The 20,333-nt window shown below is 42.8% G+C and overlaps 1 protein-coding gene across 1 annotated transcript in view; it reads left to right on the forward strand.

Annotated features, from left to right (window-relative positions):
* The window catches only part of LOC120998521 (vacuolar protein 8-like), a 69,161-nt gene that overhangs the window by 41,483 nt on the left and 7,345 nt on the right, over positions 1 to 20,333 (forward strand). Inside the window, exons 12-13 of the mRNA XM_040429194.1 lie at positions 9,152 to 9,286; positions 11,402 to 11,527. Of these exons, the coding sequence (XP_040285128.1) occupies positions 9,152 to 9,286; positions 11,402 to 11,527 (261 nt within the window). The remainder of the gene's footprint in view (positions 1 to 9,151; positions 9,287 to 11,401; positions 11,528 to 20,333) is intronic.

Here is a 20,333-nt window from a genome sequence, read left to right on the forward strand (position 1 = left end):
TATATGCAGATGATATGCTGCTATATGTAGGTGACCTGATCTCTTCCATAGACCCTATTATCTCACTTATCTCTGAATTTGGCAGGCAGTCTGGACTGCTTATCAACTGGAATAAGTCTGTGATACTCCCATTGTCCCCGGTCCCGGAAAATTTCTGTCTTGATCATACTAAACCCAGGGTAGTATCCTCATTTAAGTATCTGGTAGTTGACATCTCCATCAATCCCCATAGATACATACCAGATAATTTACTGCCTCTACTAAGTTTAAAACTAAGGATGCTCTGTGGCATAAACTGCCCATATCCCTAGTGGGTAGGGGTAACCTAATTAATATGGTGCTGATGCCGCAACTCTTATATGTGCTTCATAATTCTCCAGTATGGATCCCTACACATTATTTTTACAAAATACAGCAAATATTTTGGTTCCTGTTGTGGAAGGATAAGAGAAGTAGAATTAAATATGAAACTCTACAGAGGGCCAAGGAGGCGGGTGGTTTGGCGCTGCCTAACCCCTTTTATACTTCCTTTCAGCTCAGCTGCAACACTTTAAAGGGTGGAATACGGCGGGGGGTGGGGTGAGGAGGTAGGCTAGTTGCATGGGCGTCTGGTTGTTATTCGCCACTAGCAGTCCTGGAGGGGGATGTAGACCCTAGGTTTAAATCTGCTCCAATTCTGGGGCTTATGAGGAGGGTGTGGACTAAGGCTAGAGAGATCTTGGGTATCTCAGGACTGTTGAATATTTCTCAACATCTGGAATAATCCTCTTTTACCTGAATTATCCCAATTAACGGGGTTCTCCCAATGGCGAATGAATGGAATTTGGAATATTGGCCAGTTATACTCCCAATTATACTATAAGCAGTTTTAGAAGCTGTGCTCTCAGTTTGGCCTCCCCTCCACACATTTCTATAAATACTTGAAGCTGAGGCACGCATTGGATGCGCAATCCAGGCTTTCCTCACTACAGTACACGACTAATCAGACGCTTGATGCCGTGGTGGCAACAGGATCAGTATAGGAGGCTATCTCAAAGGTCTATTTTTCATTGCATGAGGACTACTTGAAAAAATTCCAGACTCAGATTAAAGCAAAATGGGAAAAGGATGTGGGAACAATTGTTGACACCCAGTGGGAAGAAGTGCTCGCATTAACCCAAAATGTATCCCTTAGTGAAGCAGCTAGGCTATCGCAGCTGTTTATGCTATATAAAGTATATAAAACCTTGGTATTTCTCTATAAAATTGGATATAGAACTGATTCCTGCTGTCCGAAGTGTGGGGAGGCAGGGGCTGACTTAATTCACATGTTGTGAAGCTGTGATAACCTGAAAGTATACTGGCATGACGTTGTACAACTAATAAATAAAACATACAGTGCAAACTTTTCCCCTGATCCTAAAATGTCTGCTTGGTATCTTTGATGCGGACAGCTTACAGCCACCTACAGTGGATAGAAAAAGTCTACACACCCCTGTTAAAATGTCAGGTTTTTGTGCTGTAAAAAACATGAGACTAAGATAAATAATTTCAGAACTTTTTCCACCTTTAATGTGACCTATAAACTGTACAACTCAATTGAAAAACAAACTGAAATCTTTTAGGTGGAGGGAAGAATTTTTTTTTTTTTAAATAATGTGGTTGCATAAGTGTGCACACCCTCTTATAACTGGGGATGTAGCTGTGTTCAGAATTAACCACTTAAGGACCACAGGTTTATACCCCCCTAGTGACCAGGCCCTTTTTTTTACAAATCGGCACTCCACAACTTTATGGTTTATTGCTCGGTCATGCAACTTACCACCCAAATGAATTTTACCTCCTTTTCTTCTCACTAATGGAGCTTTCATTTGGTGGTATTTCATTGCTGCTGACATTTTTACTTTTTTTGTTATTAATCGAAATTGACCGAAATTTTTGCAAAAAAGACATTTTTCACTTTCGGTTGTAAATTTTTTCAAATAAAACTACATTTCTATATAATTTATTTTCAAAATTTATTGTTCTACATGTCTTTGATAAAAAAAAATGCAATAAGTGTATATTTATTGGTTTGCGCAAAAGTTATAGCGTTTACAAACTATGGTACAAAAATGTGAATTTCCGCATTTTGAAGCAGCTCTGACTTTCTGAGCATCCGTCATGTTTCTTGAGGTGCTAGAATGCCAGGATAGTATAAATACCCCACAAGTGACCCCATTTTGGAAAGAAGACACCCCAAGGTATTCCGTGAGGGGCATGGCGAGTTCCTAGCAATTTTTTTTTTTTGGCACAAGTTAGCGGAAAATGATGTATTTTTTTTTTTTCTGTACAAAGTCTCATATTCTACTAACTTGTGACAAAAAATAAAAACTTCCATGAACTCACTATGCCCATCACGAAATACCTTGGGGTGTCTTCTTTCCAAAATGGGGTCACTTGTGGGGTAGTTATACTGCCCTGGCATTTTAGGGGCCCTAAAGCATGAGAAGTAGTTTGAAATCCAAATGTGTAAAAAATGCCCTGTGAAATCCTAAAGGTGCTCTTTGGAATTTGGGCCCCTTTGCCCACCTAGGCTGCAAAAAAGTGTCACACATGTGGTATCGCCGTACTCAGGAGAAGTAGGGCAATGTGTTTTGGGGTGTCTTTACCCATGCTGGGTGAGAGAAATATCTCTCTAAAAGACAACTTTTCCCATTTTTTTTATACAAAGTTGTCATTTGACAGAGATATTTATCTCACCCAGCATGGGCATATGTAAAACGACACCTCAAAACACATTTCCCAACTTCTCCTGAGTACGGCGATACCACATGTGTGACACTTTTTTGCAGCCTAGGTGCGCAAAGGGGCCCAAATTCCTTTTAGGAGGGCATTTTTAGACATTTGGATTCCAGACTTCTTCTCACGCTTTAGGGCCCCTAAAATGCCAGGGCAGTATAAATACCCCACATGTGACCCCATTTTGGAAAGAAGACGCCCTAAGAAAACAGAGTTCATAGAAGATTTTTTTTTTGCACAAGTTAGCGGAAATTGATTATTTTTATTTTTTTCTCACAAAGTCTCCCTTTCTGCTAACTTGGGACAAAAATTTCAATCTTTCATGGACTCAATATGCCCCTCAGTGAATACCTTGGGGTGTCTTCTTTCCAAAATGGGGTCATTTGTGGGGTTTTTGTACTGCCCTGGCATTTGAGGGTCTCCACAATCATTACATGTATGGCCAGCATTAGGAGTTTCTGCTATTCTCCTTATATTGAGCATACGGGTAATGAGATTTTTTTTTTTCGTTCAGCCTCTGGGCTGAAAGAAAAAATGAACGGCACAGATTTCTTCATTCGCATCGATCAATGTGGATGAAAAAATCTCTGCCAAAAAAAAAAAAGGAGGGGAAAGGCGTCTGCCAGGACATAGGAGCTCCGCCCAACATCCAAACCCACTTAGCTCGTATGCCCTGGCAAACCCGATTTCTCCATTTACATCAATCGATGTGGATGAATAAATCATTGCCGGGATTATTATTATTTTTTTATATATACAAAGTGTTTGCCAAAGCATATGAACACCGCCCCTCAGCTAACGTATCTATTTTACTGCAGAGGAGAAATCTCGTCTTGCAGCGCCGCATACACCGACTTATGTGTAATCTGACAGCAGCGCAATGCTTCTGTCAGAATGCACATCAGTGCTGCAGCTGCTTGATCGCTTGGTCCACCTAGAAGGTAAAAAAAAAAAAAAAACAGGCCGCAACGCAATAAATTTATTAACATTAACTTTTTATAACATTTGAACAGAACATTTACTTTTATAAACTTTTGAAACAGAACATTAACTTTTTTGCTTACCTGTGATTTCTTTTTTTTTACCTTTTTAGAGGACAAACCTCTCCTTCCCCATGGGACAATGTGCAAAGCGCAAATCGCCCAGAGATGTGGCGAAGTACATTATGCACTTTGTCCCAGGTGAAAGGAGAGGTTTGTGGCAGCTCTGTGTGAAAGGGCCCCAAGACCCCTGTGTGCCTGTCCTGTGTCACGCAATCCCTATACTAATAGTGTACCTGTGTGTGGAACTTGCGAAAACACTCCCCTATGCATAGGGCAGGCTGGTCAGGACAGTCAGGACAAAAAAAGGTGGTGTCACGCCTTATTCCACCCCTGCTACAGACACGACATCTTTTTCTTGGGGAACGTTGAGTTGGGGTACCAGGATAGACAGACGGGAAGTGTCTGCCATGTAGCCGGCTAACTACATCAGGGACTTGGGGCACGGACCCTCCTGGATACAGGATTTTCGAAATGATCTCTTCCTGGAATTTTAGGAAGGATCCTGTTCTCCCAGCCTTACTGTAGAGAACAAAACTATTATATACAGCCAATTGAATCAAATATACAGACACCTTCTTATACCAGCGTCTGGTGCGTCGGGAAACTAAATAGGGAGCCAACATCTGGTCATTGAAGTCAACCCCTCCCATGTGAAGGTTATAGTCGTGGACAGAGAGGGGTTTCACAATGACTCCAGTTGCCCTTTCAATTTGGACAGTCATGTCTGCATGAATGGTGGACAGAAGGTAAACGTCCCTCTTGTCCCTCCACTTCACCGCAAGCAGTTCTTGGTCACACAAGGCAGCCCTCTCCCCCCGTGCAAGTCGGGTACTAACTAGCGGTTGGGGGAAGCCCCGGCGACTAGGTCGCGTGGTGCCACAGCATTGAATTCCGACTAGATGTAAGTGCCGAAAGAGGGCCACGCTTGAGTAAAAATTGTCCACGTATAAGTGGTACCCCTTGTGGAGTAAGGGTGACACCAAGTCCCAGACAATCTTGCCACTGCTCCCCAGGTAGTCAGGACATCCGACCGGCTCCAGTTTTGAGTCTTTTCCCTCATAGACCCTAAAACGATATGTATAGCCTGTGGCCCTTTCACAGAGCTTATACAGTTTGACCCCATACAGGGCGCGCTTGCTGGGGATGTACTGTTTTATGCCAAGGCGCCCGGTAAAATGTACTAGGGACTCGTCTATGCAGATGTTTTGATTAGGGGTATACGCATCTGCAAATCTGTATGACAAATGGTCTATGAGGGGCCGAATTTTGTGGAGCCGGTCATAAGCAGGGTGGCCTCTTGGATGACAGGTGTTATTGTCAGCGAAATGCATAAAGCACATGATGACCTCAAAACGTGCCCTGGACATTGCAGCAGAGAACATGGGCATGTAATGTATTGGGTCTTTAGACCAATATGACCGCAATACATTTTTATTAGTTAGACCCATGCTGAGGATAAGGCCCAAAAAATTTTTTAACTCGGAAACTGTGACTGGTTTCCACCGGTAAGGCTGGGCATAGAAACTTTCCGGATCGGCGGTAATAAACTGTGTGGCGTAGCGGTTGGTTTCTGCCACAACTAGGTCATAGAGATCCGCGGTGAAGAACAGCTCAAAAAACTGAAGGGCCGATCCTAAATGAGCCGTCTCCAAGCGAACTCCAGACTTGGCGGTGAAAGGGGGCAATACGGGTGCGGCGGAAGCAGGGGAGTGCCAATTAGGATTTGCCAGCACCTCTGGGAGACTAAGGGTTCTACGGGCCTGTGAACGCGGTGGCTGCGACGGGGGAGTTATTGCACGTGCCACCGTACCAGCTTGAACTGCCCTTCTGGTGCTCACCACTTCACCAGGGAATACGGCAGTGCTGGTAGAAGGTCCAGAATGTGCTGCGTTGCTGGTGTATGCCGCACCATAAACAAGATCAGCGCTAGCACCACTCTGCTGCAAATGAGGCTCAACATGCGGGGTATGCAGAACCCTGACATGGGATCGGGTACACCTGACCATAGCAGGGACCGCAACCTCGTCATCTTCGCTAGCGGTTAGAGTGCCACTGCTGTCTACAGGTTCATATTCTGAACCACTGGATTCAGCGGGTGAGGCGTCCCCATCGCTTTCATCCATCACGGCCAGAATCCTGTAGGCCTCTTCAGCGGAATACCTCTTGTTTGACATTTTGGGTTCACTAAATTTAGAGGAGACTACCCAGGAAAAAGAGCAAACCTACCTAGTAAAAAGGAGTGCTTGCGAAGTAAAGCTGCGATCGCTAATAAAGATCCAAAAAGCTCAAAAGTGATCTTTATAGCGGCGCAGCGATTTTACGGTGTTTATGCAGTGATCAGAAAAAGAAAATTTCTGTCACTGCGGTGGGGCGGACTGGACGCAAGTGTGCGCACAAGATCAGGCCTGATCGGGCGAACACTGCGTTTTTTGTAGAGCCTAAGGTGACCCTAATGTACTTCTATAGATCTGAATGCGATCAGTCTTGATCACTTACAGATACTATATAGTACTAGTGCTGATTAGCGACAGCGATGACGCTAATCAGCGACTAATCAGTTACTGCGGTGCGGTGGGCTGGGCGCTAACTTCTTAGCAAGTAGCTAACTACCTGGCGGTGATGAGGGACCCTTACAGGGGGGTGATCAATGACGGGGGGGGGGGGGGAAGACAAGGGGGTGATCAGGGAGTCTAATATGGGTGATCAGGTGCTAAATAAGGGGTTAATAAATGACAGGGTAATGTGTAGTGTGGTGATTTGGTGCTACTTACAGAGCTGCCTGTGTCCTCTGGTGGTCGATCCAAGCAAAAGGGACCACCAGAGGACCTGGTAACAGGTATATTAGACGCTGTTATCAAAACAGCGTGTAATATACCTATTAGGGGTTAAAAAAATCGATGAACTTGTGAACTGCGCAATCCTGTGAACGCGCGTTCACAGGAAATCTCGGCTCACGCGAGATGACGCAGATCGGCGTTAGTGTGACCTGGCAGCGCCGCCGCAATCACGCCTTTCGGCGTTAGCGAGACGGGAGGTGGTTAAGCAATCACATTCAAAACCATGCTAAATAGGAGTTAGCATACACCTGCCATCATTTAAAGTGCCTCTGATTAACCCCAAATAAAGTTCAGCTGCTCTTGGTCTTTCTTGAAATTTTCTTAGTCGATCCCACAGCAAAAGCCATGGTCCACACAGAGCTTCCAAAGCATCAGAGGGATCTCATTGCTAAAAGGTATCAGTCAGGAGAAGGGTACAAAAGAATTTTCAAGGCATTAGATATACCATGGAACACAGTGAAGACAGTCATCATCATCATCATCATCAAGTGGAGAAAATATGGCACAACAGTGACATTACCAAGAACTGGACATCCCTCCAAAATTTATGAAAAGACTAGAAGAAAACTGGTCTGTAGGCTACCAAGAGGCCTACAGAAACATTAAAGGAGCAGGCAGGAATATCTGGCAAGTACTGGCTGTGTGGTACATGTGACAACAATCTCCCATATTCTTCATATGTCTGGGCTATGGGGTAGAGTGGCAAGACGAAAGCCTTTTCTTGCGAAGAAAAACATCCAAGCCAGGCTACATTTTGCAAAAACACATCTGAAGTTTCCCAAAAGCATGTGAGAAAAGGTGTTATGGTCTGATGAAACCAAGGTTAATTCCAAAAGATATGTTTGGCGCAAAAACAACACTGCACATCACCAAAAGAACACCATACCCACAGTGAATAACATTGCTCAATGTGTTAGGTGAGTGGACGCTATTGATGGAATGCTGCCGCTGCTGCCCCTGGGGGGTGCCACCGCCCGTGTTTTGTCATTAACTGACAAAGAAATGTATGCTATTCTAGCCTGCTGCTATTTATGTACGGGTTATATTGGCTAAAGACTGGTATGTTTTCTGTCTCAGGGGGAGGGATTTGTTGTTGTTGTGGGATTGCACTCACGGTTTATTCTTTGACTAATTATGATTGAATTGTCTACACACGATGTCTTTTTGTATCCAAATGACTTGTATCTTGTGATCTGAAGTGCACTTGTTTTGTACATGTTTTATAAAAAAGAAAAACTTTTAATCAATAAAAATTATCTGATTAAAAAAAAAAATAATACCGGCGTGCAGTGATCGCTCTTACAAGGGTGCTGCCACACCTGTGGTGATTGATTATATGCCTTTACATATCTTTCACATAAGTTCTTGGATATATAGTGTACTGGTCACAATAATCCATATGGACTTTTCACTGTTGTGCATGCACCTTTGAGCCGGATTAGGATTATTCTGGATGGGCTGTGGCCCCAGTTTTTAATAGATACCAGTATATAATTAAAGGATTTTTTGTTTTCTTTTAGCGTTCAATTCAGGCTTGGTTATATTTCAGTACATACTAGGAACGTTTACCTCTAATTACTTAATTGTCGTGTGTGCCCCATGTTATAGTTCCCTTTAAAAAAAAAATATATATATAAAAATTCAAATAAAATAAAAAAAGTATGAAAAACACCAGTACTATTAAAATATAAAAATATTTATCCATACAGAAAACAGCAAATCATAAAAATAGTCAAAATGATCACCTTTTTTGGTCTCCTTCTCCCACAAAAAATTAAGTAAAAAGTGATCAAAAAGTCGTAAACACCCCAAAATGGTATCAATGAAACGTACAGATTTCCCCACAAAAAATTAGTTCTCTGAAACATGGGCATGATGGCCATTCGGTCGTGTGAATGAACCTTGGGGAGTGAGGCGTTTTTAACAATGGAATTGTCTGTATTGAGCACCAGGGCCATCACTGGAGCGGTGCTTAAACCTCATAAGCCCACCTCCTCCTGGTGCTTCAGTGCCTCATTTGCATAAAAATAAGTGTAAATTTCTCCAAAACGCCTGCACCTACAAATACAAGTATCGTTTACCTCAGCAGGGTTTGATCCTGGTGACATGGGGATACAGTCATAGTGGAGAATTGTTCTGTAGGGAGAAGTTACATAAGAAAAGCCTTGGTTTTATGGTTGTACCAATAAGATTTGACAATTTCATTTTTGTCCGTTCTGCCGTATCACATTAGCCTGTATAAAAAACATGTCCTATGCTTAACGTTGAAGCCTGTATCTTATAAGCTGTGTCCATGCTGTAACATGTAGATTAAGCAGAAGTACATTAAATATTTTGAGGGCCACAATGGTGGAGTTCTAATACCTTGGGTCCCAATAAGTTCCTCTACATTGCACTTGAGAATAAGAAATGTGAATTCATCATTATGGAGATCTTGGGGTCCCAGCTGGCTGTGTAGAATAGGACTATACAAGTATTATACAACTAGTCGGTGGACTCTTTCTTTTCCAGACTTCACACGGGAGCAGCTGATTAAGAGGAAGGATGAAGCACTCATCAGGTGCCTGGTGAGGTTGGCAGCGTGCTTGGAACACAAAGAACTCTCCTTTCAAGCTGCCACAGTTCTCAAACAGCTGTCACATGGCGGTAATGTACCTAGAACTGTATCCAACATAAAACAATGTTATCCTTCCCATGAATATGTCACCTTCCAGGGAGCAGAAAACCTAGAAAGCATTGCTAGTGGAAAGGCAAGGTGACTGATTTGTGCACAGTGGCCCAGATTTACTGTCGTCTGACCAAAACATTGTCAAAAAAGTGGAACAATTTCGTGCACCTAGGGTTTCTATACATTTTGCATCTGTTAGCAAGCTTACAGGGAAGCCGGTGGAGCGTCACATTAAAGGGTGGAGTCTAAGATGTCCCATTTTGCACCAAAAGTCCAGCGCAATTCTGGCATAAAAATCTGTCTTAACGTAAGCCAACCAGTAGTTTTATAGAGTCTGTGAAAAGTGTCTGTCCCTGCATCACATTTATCATCCAGCATGAGCTCCTGTGATGAATGTGGTGCCTGTTTAGACAGTCTGTATATAAGCTCACGCCATCCTTGTATGTATACTAGCCTAATGCATGACTGTATGCTCCCTGTGTCCTTACAAGGCACGTGACCACTAGGGATCTGACAGACATAAGAAACACCATACTTCATTTTAAATTCATTTAGAATATCTAAACATTTATTTTCCCCTCCCCCCATGTTCTTTAAGTGTTACTCCTAATAAAGCATTACAAGAAGAGCGGAGCACGGTCACATGTCCGTATAGGCGGATTATCTATGCATGCTTTACATATCCAATCCATGCATCAGTGCAAATTAGTAACATAGTACATAAGGCCGAAAAAAGACATTTGTCCATCCAGTTCAGCCTGTTATCCTGCAAGTTGATCCAGAGGAAGGCAAAAAAAAAAAAAGTGAGGTAGAAGCCAATTTTCCCCACTTTAGGCTCCATTCACACGTCCGTGGTCTGTTGCGGACCCGCAAATTGCGGATCCGCAACACACCCGCCCGGCACCCCTATAGAAATGCAGCTGCGGACAAGAATAGGACATGTTCTATCTTTTGCGGAGCTGCGGACCTGAAGATCGGGGCCGCGCTCCGCAAATGGCGATGCTGACAGCACACTGTGTGCTGTCCGCATCCATTCCGTCCCCATAGAAAATGAATGGGTCCGCACCCGTTCCGCAAAATTGCGGAACGGATGCGGACCCATTTGCGGACGTGTGAATGGAGCCTTAGGGGAATAAAAAATTCTTTCCCAACTCCAATCGGGCAATCAGACTAACTCCCTGGATCAAGTAGCTATAGCCTGGAATATTATTACGCTCCAGAAATAATATTTTTTTTAAAGGGTAGTACAAAGCATTCTATACATCTTGTGTTGCCTACTGTCCACTATCCAGAAACATTAAAATTAGAAAGTTCCAGTTCCCTCTGATTAAACCCATGTTCAACCCAACCGATGATACTAAGGAAAGCATTGGGCCCTTTAAATAAATGTGAAAAGCTCGTACCTTCTACTTCCAAGAGCACTGCACTGGCAGAAACCAGCAGTCTGTTCATCCAGTTCACTGGAAATATGGAATGGATGTTCACCTAAACACAACATACAGTATTCTGAATATAAGTGGTCATATTAAATGTGTTAATATCCCTGTATTAAAGGGGTTGTCCCATGAAAAATATTCTACAGTTTTCAAACCAACACCTGGATCTGAATAATTTTGTAATTAAAAATTTACAGACAGAGTTATTCAATGAAATCTGTCAGTATAGCGCCACCTGCTGTTTTTATTTCCGTATTTGTTTGTCCTGCTCACTGAGAAGGCCGCACATGCTCAGTCTCATCCTTCTACTGCCTCCTGAGTGGTGATAGGGAGAGCATGGACACGCCCCCTGAGCGGTCAGCTTGATATAAATCTAGTATAGCAATGAATGGGGAGATCTCTGGATCCATGTGAGGTACAGGGCTGGTTCTAGCTTTGTTAGAAAGAGGTTGTCATGTAGTATATGATGTCTGATTTTTTACATTAATCATGGGATAACCCCTTTAAGTAATTCCTCCCTTTATGACACGACCAACCCCCTTTGGTAGGTAGGGTATAGACCTCTACTCTTAGTACCTTTCAATGAGAGAGGGTTAGCAGCAAATTACAAATACAGTATTTAAAAGTATAATAATCTCATTTGATTTTTTACTATAGGAAAAATAGCAGCCGATTTAAAACCAGTAATGAAAGAAGTCCAAGCCTACCTCATGAGTTTCCTCAGTCACTCAGAGCTGAGATTTCAGCAGATGGGAATCGCCACCCTGTGCTCTTTAAGTGAAGGTATGCTTGGTTTTGCTTCGTCTTTCTCTCTCTGTGCTGTCTAGTTGAATGCAGTCTCTTGAGTATAAGCAATGCTACCGTATGCTCTTCATAGTTATTACAGAGAAAAGGTCCAGGAAAAATGCCTGTCCACCTCTCTAATCACTACTTACCTTCAGAAATAGTTATATAAATGCCTATCAGTGATAGTACCAGCACTTATAAACTCAGACAAAAGTAAGAAATGCAGCTAATAAATTGCTTATCAATTTCTTTAAGGCTACTTTCACACTAGCGTTCGGGGCTCCGCTTGTGAGTTCCGTTTGAAGGCTCTCACAAGCGGCCCCGAACGGATCCGTACTGCCCTAATGCATTCTGAGTGGATGCGGATCCGCTCAGAATGCATCAGTCAGGGAGCGTTCAGCCTCCGCTCCGCTCAGCAGGCGGACACCTGAACGCAGCTTGCAGCGTTTTGGTGTCCGCCTGGCCGTGCGGAGGCAAACGGATCCGTCCAGACTTACAATGTAAGTCAATGGGGACGGATCCGTTTGAAGTTGACACAATATGGCTAAATTTTTAAACGGATCCGTCCCCCATTGACTTTCAATGTAAAGTCAAAACGGATCCGTTTGCATTATCATGAACAAAAAAAAAAATTATTATTATTATTTTTTTTTTTGTTCATGGTTATGCAAACGGATCCGTTCTGAACGGATGCAAGCGTTTCCATTATAGGAGCGGATCCGTCTGTGCAGACACCAGACGGATCCGCTCCTAACGCAGGTGTGAAAGTAGCCTAAAGAAGACCAGTCTCCTGTTTTAGTAACTACTTGAATTCTCCACATAATCTTTTTATATAACTACGTTGTGCCATTCCTCTTATCCCTACTAGAAGTTTATGAATGAATTGCCAGCAATCTGCAATAAAGGTCCAGATGCATAGTGTCAGACTGGGCAGGGACATCCCCCAACAGATCGGCCTGTATTGGAGATTTCTGCCATTTTGTTCATTCATTAACTTCTAGTAAGAAGTTAATACGTATTCTGCGGTCTGCAAAATGCGGATCTGGAAAATACAGATGACGTCCGTGTTTTTTGAAGATCCATTGACTTCAATGCTTTCAGCATCTGTTTGTCAGTTCCAAAATGCAGACCACGGACTTATTAAAGTTAATGGATCTGCAAAAAAAAATAAAAAATACATATGCAACATGGACGTCATCCGTATTTTGCACACCGCAAAATAAATACGGACATGTGAATGCACCCTAAGAATAGTAAAAGAGCTACAGTTGGGTTCAAAATAATAGCAGTCAAACATCACTAACCTGATCAATCACTGTTTTTGGTAGAAATTATATTTCTACATGGCAAATAATTTACCAGCAGGTGTAGTAGAGTAATAGAAATCCAACAGTCATGACATACATGCTGCTGATTCACTGTAATTCAATCACTTATTGAAAGGGGCATGTTCAAAATAATAGCAGTGTGGAGTTCAATTAGTGAGGTCATTCATTCCTTGAAAAACAGGTGGCAATTATTGCCCTTATGTAAGGAAGGAAGGCAGCAAATGTTGTACATGCTGGTTACAGTGCATTTCTCTCTGAAATTCTGAGGAAAATGGGTCGTTCCAGACATTGTTCAGAAGAACAGCGTACCTTCATTAAAAAGTTGATTGGAGAGGGGAACACAATAAAGAAGTGCAGAAAATGATCGCAAATGCTTTAAAATGGCAACCAAAACCTAAAAGACATGGAAGAAAGCGAAAAACTACCATTTAAATGGATAGAAGAATAGCCAAAATGGCAAGGACTCAGCCAACAATCAGCTCCAGGAAGATCAAAGAAGGTCTAAAGTTAGGGTCCATTCACAAGTCCGTATTTTTCATTTCCAGATATACGTTCCGTTTTTTGCGGATCCATGTTACCGCAAATACCTTCTGTTTTTTTTTTACAAATGTGCATCTGAATCCCTTCCGTGTTTCCGCAAAAAAACGGTAGGAGGAATATATGGTGCTAGGGTACCAAAAGCCTCTTGTACATGGTCCGCAATGCAGGGGTCCCGATCTACAATCCGCATCAGATGGTCCATTCCGCCAAAAAATAGTTACTTTAGATTAGGGACTCGCAAGAGAATGAGGACCCTTGACGTGGGCTAGCGGGCTGAGGTATTTTGTAAAATCCAAATGTTTATAATAATTTGGTGTAAATACCTTCTAATACCTCATTTCTAATTACGTCTTAAAAAAAGAATATCATTTTAATGTTAATTAAAATTGGTGTCTGGATTCACAGTTAAACACAAACAAGTTCCATTTTTTAAATAAAAAATGGGATATGTCTGGGTTCAGCTTTGAACAAGACCACCACCAGACGTAATCAGGCCCGCAATCCACAAAGAATAAACTTCTTCGCAGACAAGGTATGTATGTAACATTAGCATAACCACCCGTTTTGCGACAGTTCCATGCATTGGGGAACGCAATTTGAGGTCCCCAATGAACAGCCATGCGGCAACCGGGACGGATCGAGACCCATTCAATTTGCACCATTAAAGTCTGCACCATTAAAGAGGTTGTCTGGGCTCAGAGCTGAACCCGGGCATACCCATAATTTCACCCAGGCACCCAACCTGATGTTAGCATCGGAGCATCTCATGCTCTGATGCGCTCCCTTGCCCTGCGCTACATCACGCAGGGCAAGGGCTCTTTTGTTTACAATAACACACTGCCGGGCGGAAGCTTCCACCCAGCAGAGTGTTCGGTGAGGTCACCGGCTCAGATGGGCGGGCTTTAGCGCTGCCCTAGTCGTTTAACTGCTCCGATGCTCAAGTCAGGGGGGCTGCCTGGAGGTATGTCCGGGTTCAGCTCTGAACCCGGACAAACCCTTTAAAAAAATAGAACTAGTTTGAAATTTTTTGCGGTGCGGAGGCACTGACAGAAACACTACGGAAGCACTTGTTCCTCTCTCTACTGTGGAGGAGCTTGGTGCAATGTAAATTCACCTGTCTCCTCCTCTAGTGATCAGCAGATTTTTGGGAAGGAATGCTACCTTCTCGATAATCTGCTTTGTGTTAAAAATAATTTTTATATATATATTTTTATATATATATATATATATATATATATATATATATATATAATACTCAGAGACATTTATATAGAAACATATAACAGTTTACTTAAAAACAATTTACAAATCATATAATTCCCTAGTAAATAGGCCAGGGGAGCTGGGTCTTTGACCAACGGTTTGACTGGGGCCACTATATTCACTCGAATACCGCTGGACAATGGGTGGCTTGTGAGAAGCAAAACGAGCCGGAGGAAGATATGGCACCCAATTTAACATCAGATCTCTTGCTCTAGCTATACTATGCACAACCTCTTGAGGCTCTTCAGGCCCAGCAAATAAATCAATCAGTGCTGCCACATTTGAAATGCATCGTGTTTGTCGTTCCACAGGCACACGGTTTAAGTAAGGCTACTTTCACACTAGCGTTCGGAGCGGATCCGTCTGATGTTTCATCAGACGGATCCGCTCCTATAATGCAGACGTTCGCATCCGTTCAGAACGGATCCGTCTGTATTATAACTTAGAAAATTTTCTAAGTATGAAAGTAGCCTGAGCGGATCCGTTCAGACTTTACATTGAAAGTCAATGGGGAACGGATCCGCTTGAAGATTGAGCCATATAGTGTCATCTTCAAGCGGATCCGTCCCCATTGACTTACATTGTAAGTCTGGACGGATCCGCTCGCCTCCGCACGGCCAGGCGGACACCCGAACGCTGCAAGCAGCGTTCAGGTGTCCGCTCACTGAGCGGAGCGGAGGCTGAGCGCTGGCAGGCGGATGCATTCTCAGTGGATCCGCCTCCATTGAGAATGCATCAGGGCCGGGCGGCTGCGTTCAGGACCGCTCGTGAGCTCCTTCAAACGGAGCTCACGAGCGGACACCTGAACGCAGGTGTGAAAGTAGCCTAAGGAGCCAAGCTTTTTAAAGCAGTTTCGTCCATACTTAAAGCATGAATTTGAGTTAGATTTAAATATTCGAGCACACGATTATCTATGCGTGTTTCAAAATCTGACGGCTAGTCCTTCGTGTGCCTGAAGAACGTCTCTCTGGTTCAACAGAAACAGGGGCGCTCTCAGCAGATATTTCTGGTTGTTCCTCCTCTATTGTCTGCAATCCTATATCCTCCTGGGTCTGATCTGAAGGCTCTTGAGGTTGTGGTGCCTCAGAAACTTGCTCCGGTATAGGAACTTGTGGATTTTGCTGTATTTCTGGTGGTCTTGATTCAGAATCACCACTTTCTGAGAGATTGTCCACTGTGCTGTAAATATAAATTTAAATATTAAAATATATATCCATACTAAATTTGTGTACATATGACTTTTTAGATCTATTTTTATACCATTTTAAATGTAAGGTGGGCAAATTTGCAATTACATCATATCTGTATTTTTTTTACATTTTTTATTTATTATATTTAAACATTTAAAATCAAATTAATAGACTCAGAACCACTTGGTTCTTGAAGATCCAGTGGGTCTGATGGTTCTACAGCCGGACATCCTGAACCGGGAGGGGGGGGGCTATATATTATTTATTTTTTTACAGATTACAAAGTTCTGATCACCACTGTCACAAACTTGGCTTAAGGTCTCTTTCACACAACCGGATGCTGTGCGGGTAATCCGCTGCGTAAAAGAGTGCCGGGCCCTGTTCCGGACATGATTGATAATGCTCTTTGCCTCTCTGTGACCTTTTTACTACAAAATCACGGTGACAACTCTATCTCACTGTGATTTTTTGTAAAAAGATCACAGAGAGACACGGAGCATTATCAATCATGTTAATGCTCTGTGTCTCTGCTGTCCGGAACGGGGCTTGGCACTCGTTCACGCAGCGGATTTCACGCACGGGATCCGCTTGTGTGAAAGAGCCCTAAGGGGTTTAATATAAATAAAATTTACTTACGATCGCAAATCCATGATAGGCTTCAAAAATTGAAGCTGAGATGTGTACAAGTATGTTTTTTTCACAAGAGATCCATCACCACTCCGTTGTCTTTGGTTGAGCTCTCTTCTAAACTGGTCCCTAAATAAAAAATTATATAATTACTACATATAAGATTTTTTATATACAAACATAAATTTACATATAATAGCCATTTCACAGGAGCATGTCCCTAGTGGGAATAACACTCCGTGTGAAAGAGGGATAGTGTATTCAGGAATGGGCAGAACAGGAATGATAATGTAAGGTAAAAAGTACATACAGATGCAGCTGCACTGAGCTCCATTGCTATGCAACAGGTAGCAAAATGCATTGCAGAAGGGGGTTAATTTAAAGTATGCAATGCAAGAAGTACATACAGATGCACTGAGCAGTGAATTCTATTATTTGCAAAGAGGGGTTGATTTAAGTTAGGAATTAAGTTAGCATATACTGTGTGCTGTGCACATTGGGCTACCCGCTGTACTGCTATCCTGTACTCATTTGATCATATTAGTATAGGACAGTAGTACTGCGGATGGTCCAACAAGCTACAGGACATATAGGCCCGCTTACAGTCCATATTTCTTGGGAGGCATACACGAGGATTTGTGGGTAAAAATATAATGTAAATGTCATTACTCACTGATGTTTTCTCTCTTCTTTGAGTCCCCTGATGTCCATGCAGTAGGGCACAGCTCCTTCCCAATCTGTTCCCATGACCAATCCTTCTGGACACGGTCCTGGTAACTTTCACTTCTCGTGTCCCATAGACACTTCTCGTGTCCTAAAGACATACTGATGCCTGACTGTGATCCTGCAAACACTACAGCTCTCCTGCAAACACTACTTTCCCAGGAACAGACTCACATGTCACAGGGGGCTTGCCTTAATTTTTTTTTCTATTTCCTGTAAACGGATCCGTATTTTTGCGGACCCATTGACTACAATGGGACGACGGACCGCATTTTGTGGACAAAAGAAAGACATTGGTCAAGGTCTATCTTTTTTGCGGATCCGCATAACGGAACGGAACAACGGATGCGGAAAGCACACAGAGTGCTCTCCACATTTTCTGCAGGGCCATTGAAATGAATGGGTCCGCATTCCGTCCCGCAATTTGCGGAACGGATGCGGATTAAAACATACGAACGTGTGAATCGACCCTTGCAAGAAGCCCAAGCAAAGTCCCAATGTTGAAAAAAAGACATGTGCTGAAGAGGTTACAATTTGCCAAAGAGCACTCTGACTGGCCTAAAGATATTTTGTGGACTGATGAAAGTAAGATTGTTATTTTTGGGTCTAGTGGTCGGAGACAGTTTGCCATACGACCCCCAAACACTGAATTCAAGCCACAGTACACTGTGAAGACAGTGAAGCATGGTGGGGCAAGCATCGTGATATGGGGATGTTTCTCATACTATGGTGTTGGGCCTATTTATCGCATACCAGGGATCATGGATCAGTTCGAATACATCAGAATACTTGAAGAGGTCATGCTGCCTTATGCTGAAGAGGAAATGCCCTTGAAATGGGTGTTCCAACAAGACAATGACCCCAAACACACCAGTAAACGTGCAACATCTTGGTTCCAGATCAACAAGATTGACGTTATGGAGTGGTCAGCCCAATCCCCGGAACTTAATCTAATAGAAAACTTGTGGAGTGACATCAAAAAGGTTTCTGAGGCAAAACCAAGAAATAGAGAAGAACTGTGGAATGTAGTCCAATCATCCTGGGCTGGAATACCTGTTCACAGGTGCCAGAAGTTGGTTGACTCCATGCAACACAGATGTACAGCAGTTCTCAGAAACAGTGGTTATACAATTATATATTAGTAAAGTGATTCAAAGGAAAGCAATATCATCAAACATTTTTCAGTTTATATAGTGAATGTTTGAGTTTGTAAAGAAGAATACAAACACTGCTATTTATTTGAACAGTCTAATATTTACTTTTCTTCAATATTTTTAGAGGAACAACACAAATTTGATATATTTTTCTTCATGTTTTGATTTGGAATAGAATATGTAGTGTTCCCAATGCATTTGTGTGTATGGAAATAGAAGCTATTAGAAGGATTTTGAGCTTTATTCACTTTTTTAAACACACTGCTATTATTTTTTTGAACACAACTGTATATGAAAAGATGCTCCAGGATTGTTATTACATGGAGAAAGCTAGTAGTTACTAAAACAGATGTCAGGAGAGGCAACAGGTCCTCTTTAAATAGGTTGTCTTGTGACATGACATATTGCGGTTATACAGGGAATATCTTGGAGGGGGAGTGGGCTAAAAAAAACTATAAAAAGACTCAGTGTGTCTACGACACTGACGAATGAATGACTGGCATTTAGTGCTGCAGAATGATAACTCCTAATTGCTGGGTGGTCGGTCGGATTTACAGCAAAAAATGCTATGTAAAAATTGCATTCTTTTATGCTGTAAAGCCTCATTCACACGTTCGTGTTCGTGCTCAAATCATTGAGAAGGTGGTCAGTGATCAGGGGCGGATTAAGTGCATGATAGGCCCGGGGTTTTCTACCCAACTTGGGCCCCTCCCTCCATTTTAGTTTCAATTTTATGTTTTTTTTCTGTATGAAGAGACTGCGGTGCTTCGTGAGTCTCTTCCTAGGCCATATGACATCACATTAATCGTTCACATGGCCTAGGTGCAGCTCAATCCTATCAGAGTGATTGGGGCTGAGCTGTAACAGCTCACATACAGTGAACTATTGTTATGTGGGGTATTACATAGGACTGCATGGAACATCTACTACATTATCTGCACACAGAAAGTTATCACTCACTGTTATCTGGGCTGTTACATAGGACTGCAGATGACATTAACATTTTTGTTGCCAAATTTAAAATACATACGATTATAATAAAAAAGACTTCGGGGACAAGATGAGATGCAGGTCACAGTAGTAAGCCAGCTCTACATATAGGGGAATACAGCACCACATACCTCTTACATCCAGTGACATCTCCTGTCATGTAGATCTTCTCTTTCCTCTTCTACTCCGTTTGACCCAGACCGCCATGACTAATTCTTTCAGCCACATATCGTCTCTACAGAGTTTGTTACACAGACATTAGATTTCTCATAATCGGGGTCATTTATCAAACTGATGTAAAGAAGAACTGGCTTAGGTGCCCATAGCAACCAATCAGTTTCCACCTTTCATTTTCCAAAGGAGCTGTCAAAAATGAAAGGTGGAATCTGTCCCCATATAGTAATTTCCCCCAACCTACCCCCATATAGCAATTTCCTCGGTTAACATGGCAGCCAGGACGCTACTGAAGCCCTGGCTGCCATGGTAAGCTCCCTGCTGCCGTGTGCACAAAGCAAAGGGCAGCAGGGAGAGTGTGAAGTCCTATTCACCCTAATAGAGCTCTATGAGGGTGAATAGGACAAGGGACTAAAAGATCCCAGGCTCTAGCCCCTAAGGGGGGAAATAGTTATTAAATAAAAAGTAAAAAAAAAAAAAAAACACCAAAATATTAAATATAAATCACCCCCTGTTCCAAATTTTTTCGCGTGGTATCGAGTATCGCAATACTTTTTTATGTTATCAACACTCACGCCTATGCCAGGATTATACTAGCACATAGGCCTGAAGCCTATGGCGGTGATCGGCGGCGGGGCAGGGAGCTATGCGCTCCCATGCCCCGCCGCAGTATGTGGGCGTCCGAGTCGGCGTTGGCCCCCCCCCAGCGATGCCGACCCGAACTCCCCTATTTTAATCCGCCACTGTCAGTGATGCATCTGTGAAGCTGTCCATGCAGGATCCGTGTTGGGTCCGTGTGCCATCTGTGCTTCAC

The sequence above is a fragment of the Bufo bufo genome, chromosome 4 (assembly GCF_905171765.1).
Source record: "Bufo bufo chromosome 4, aBufBuf1.1, whole genome shotgun sequence".
Lineage (NCBI taxonomy): Eukaryota > Metazoa > Chordata > Amphibia > Anura > Bufonidae > Bufo > Bufo bufo.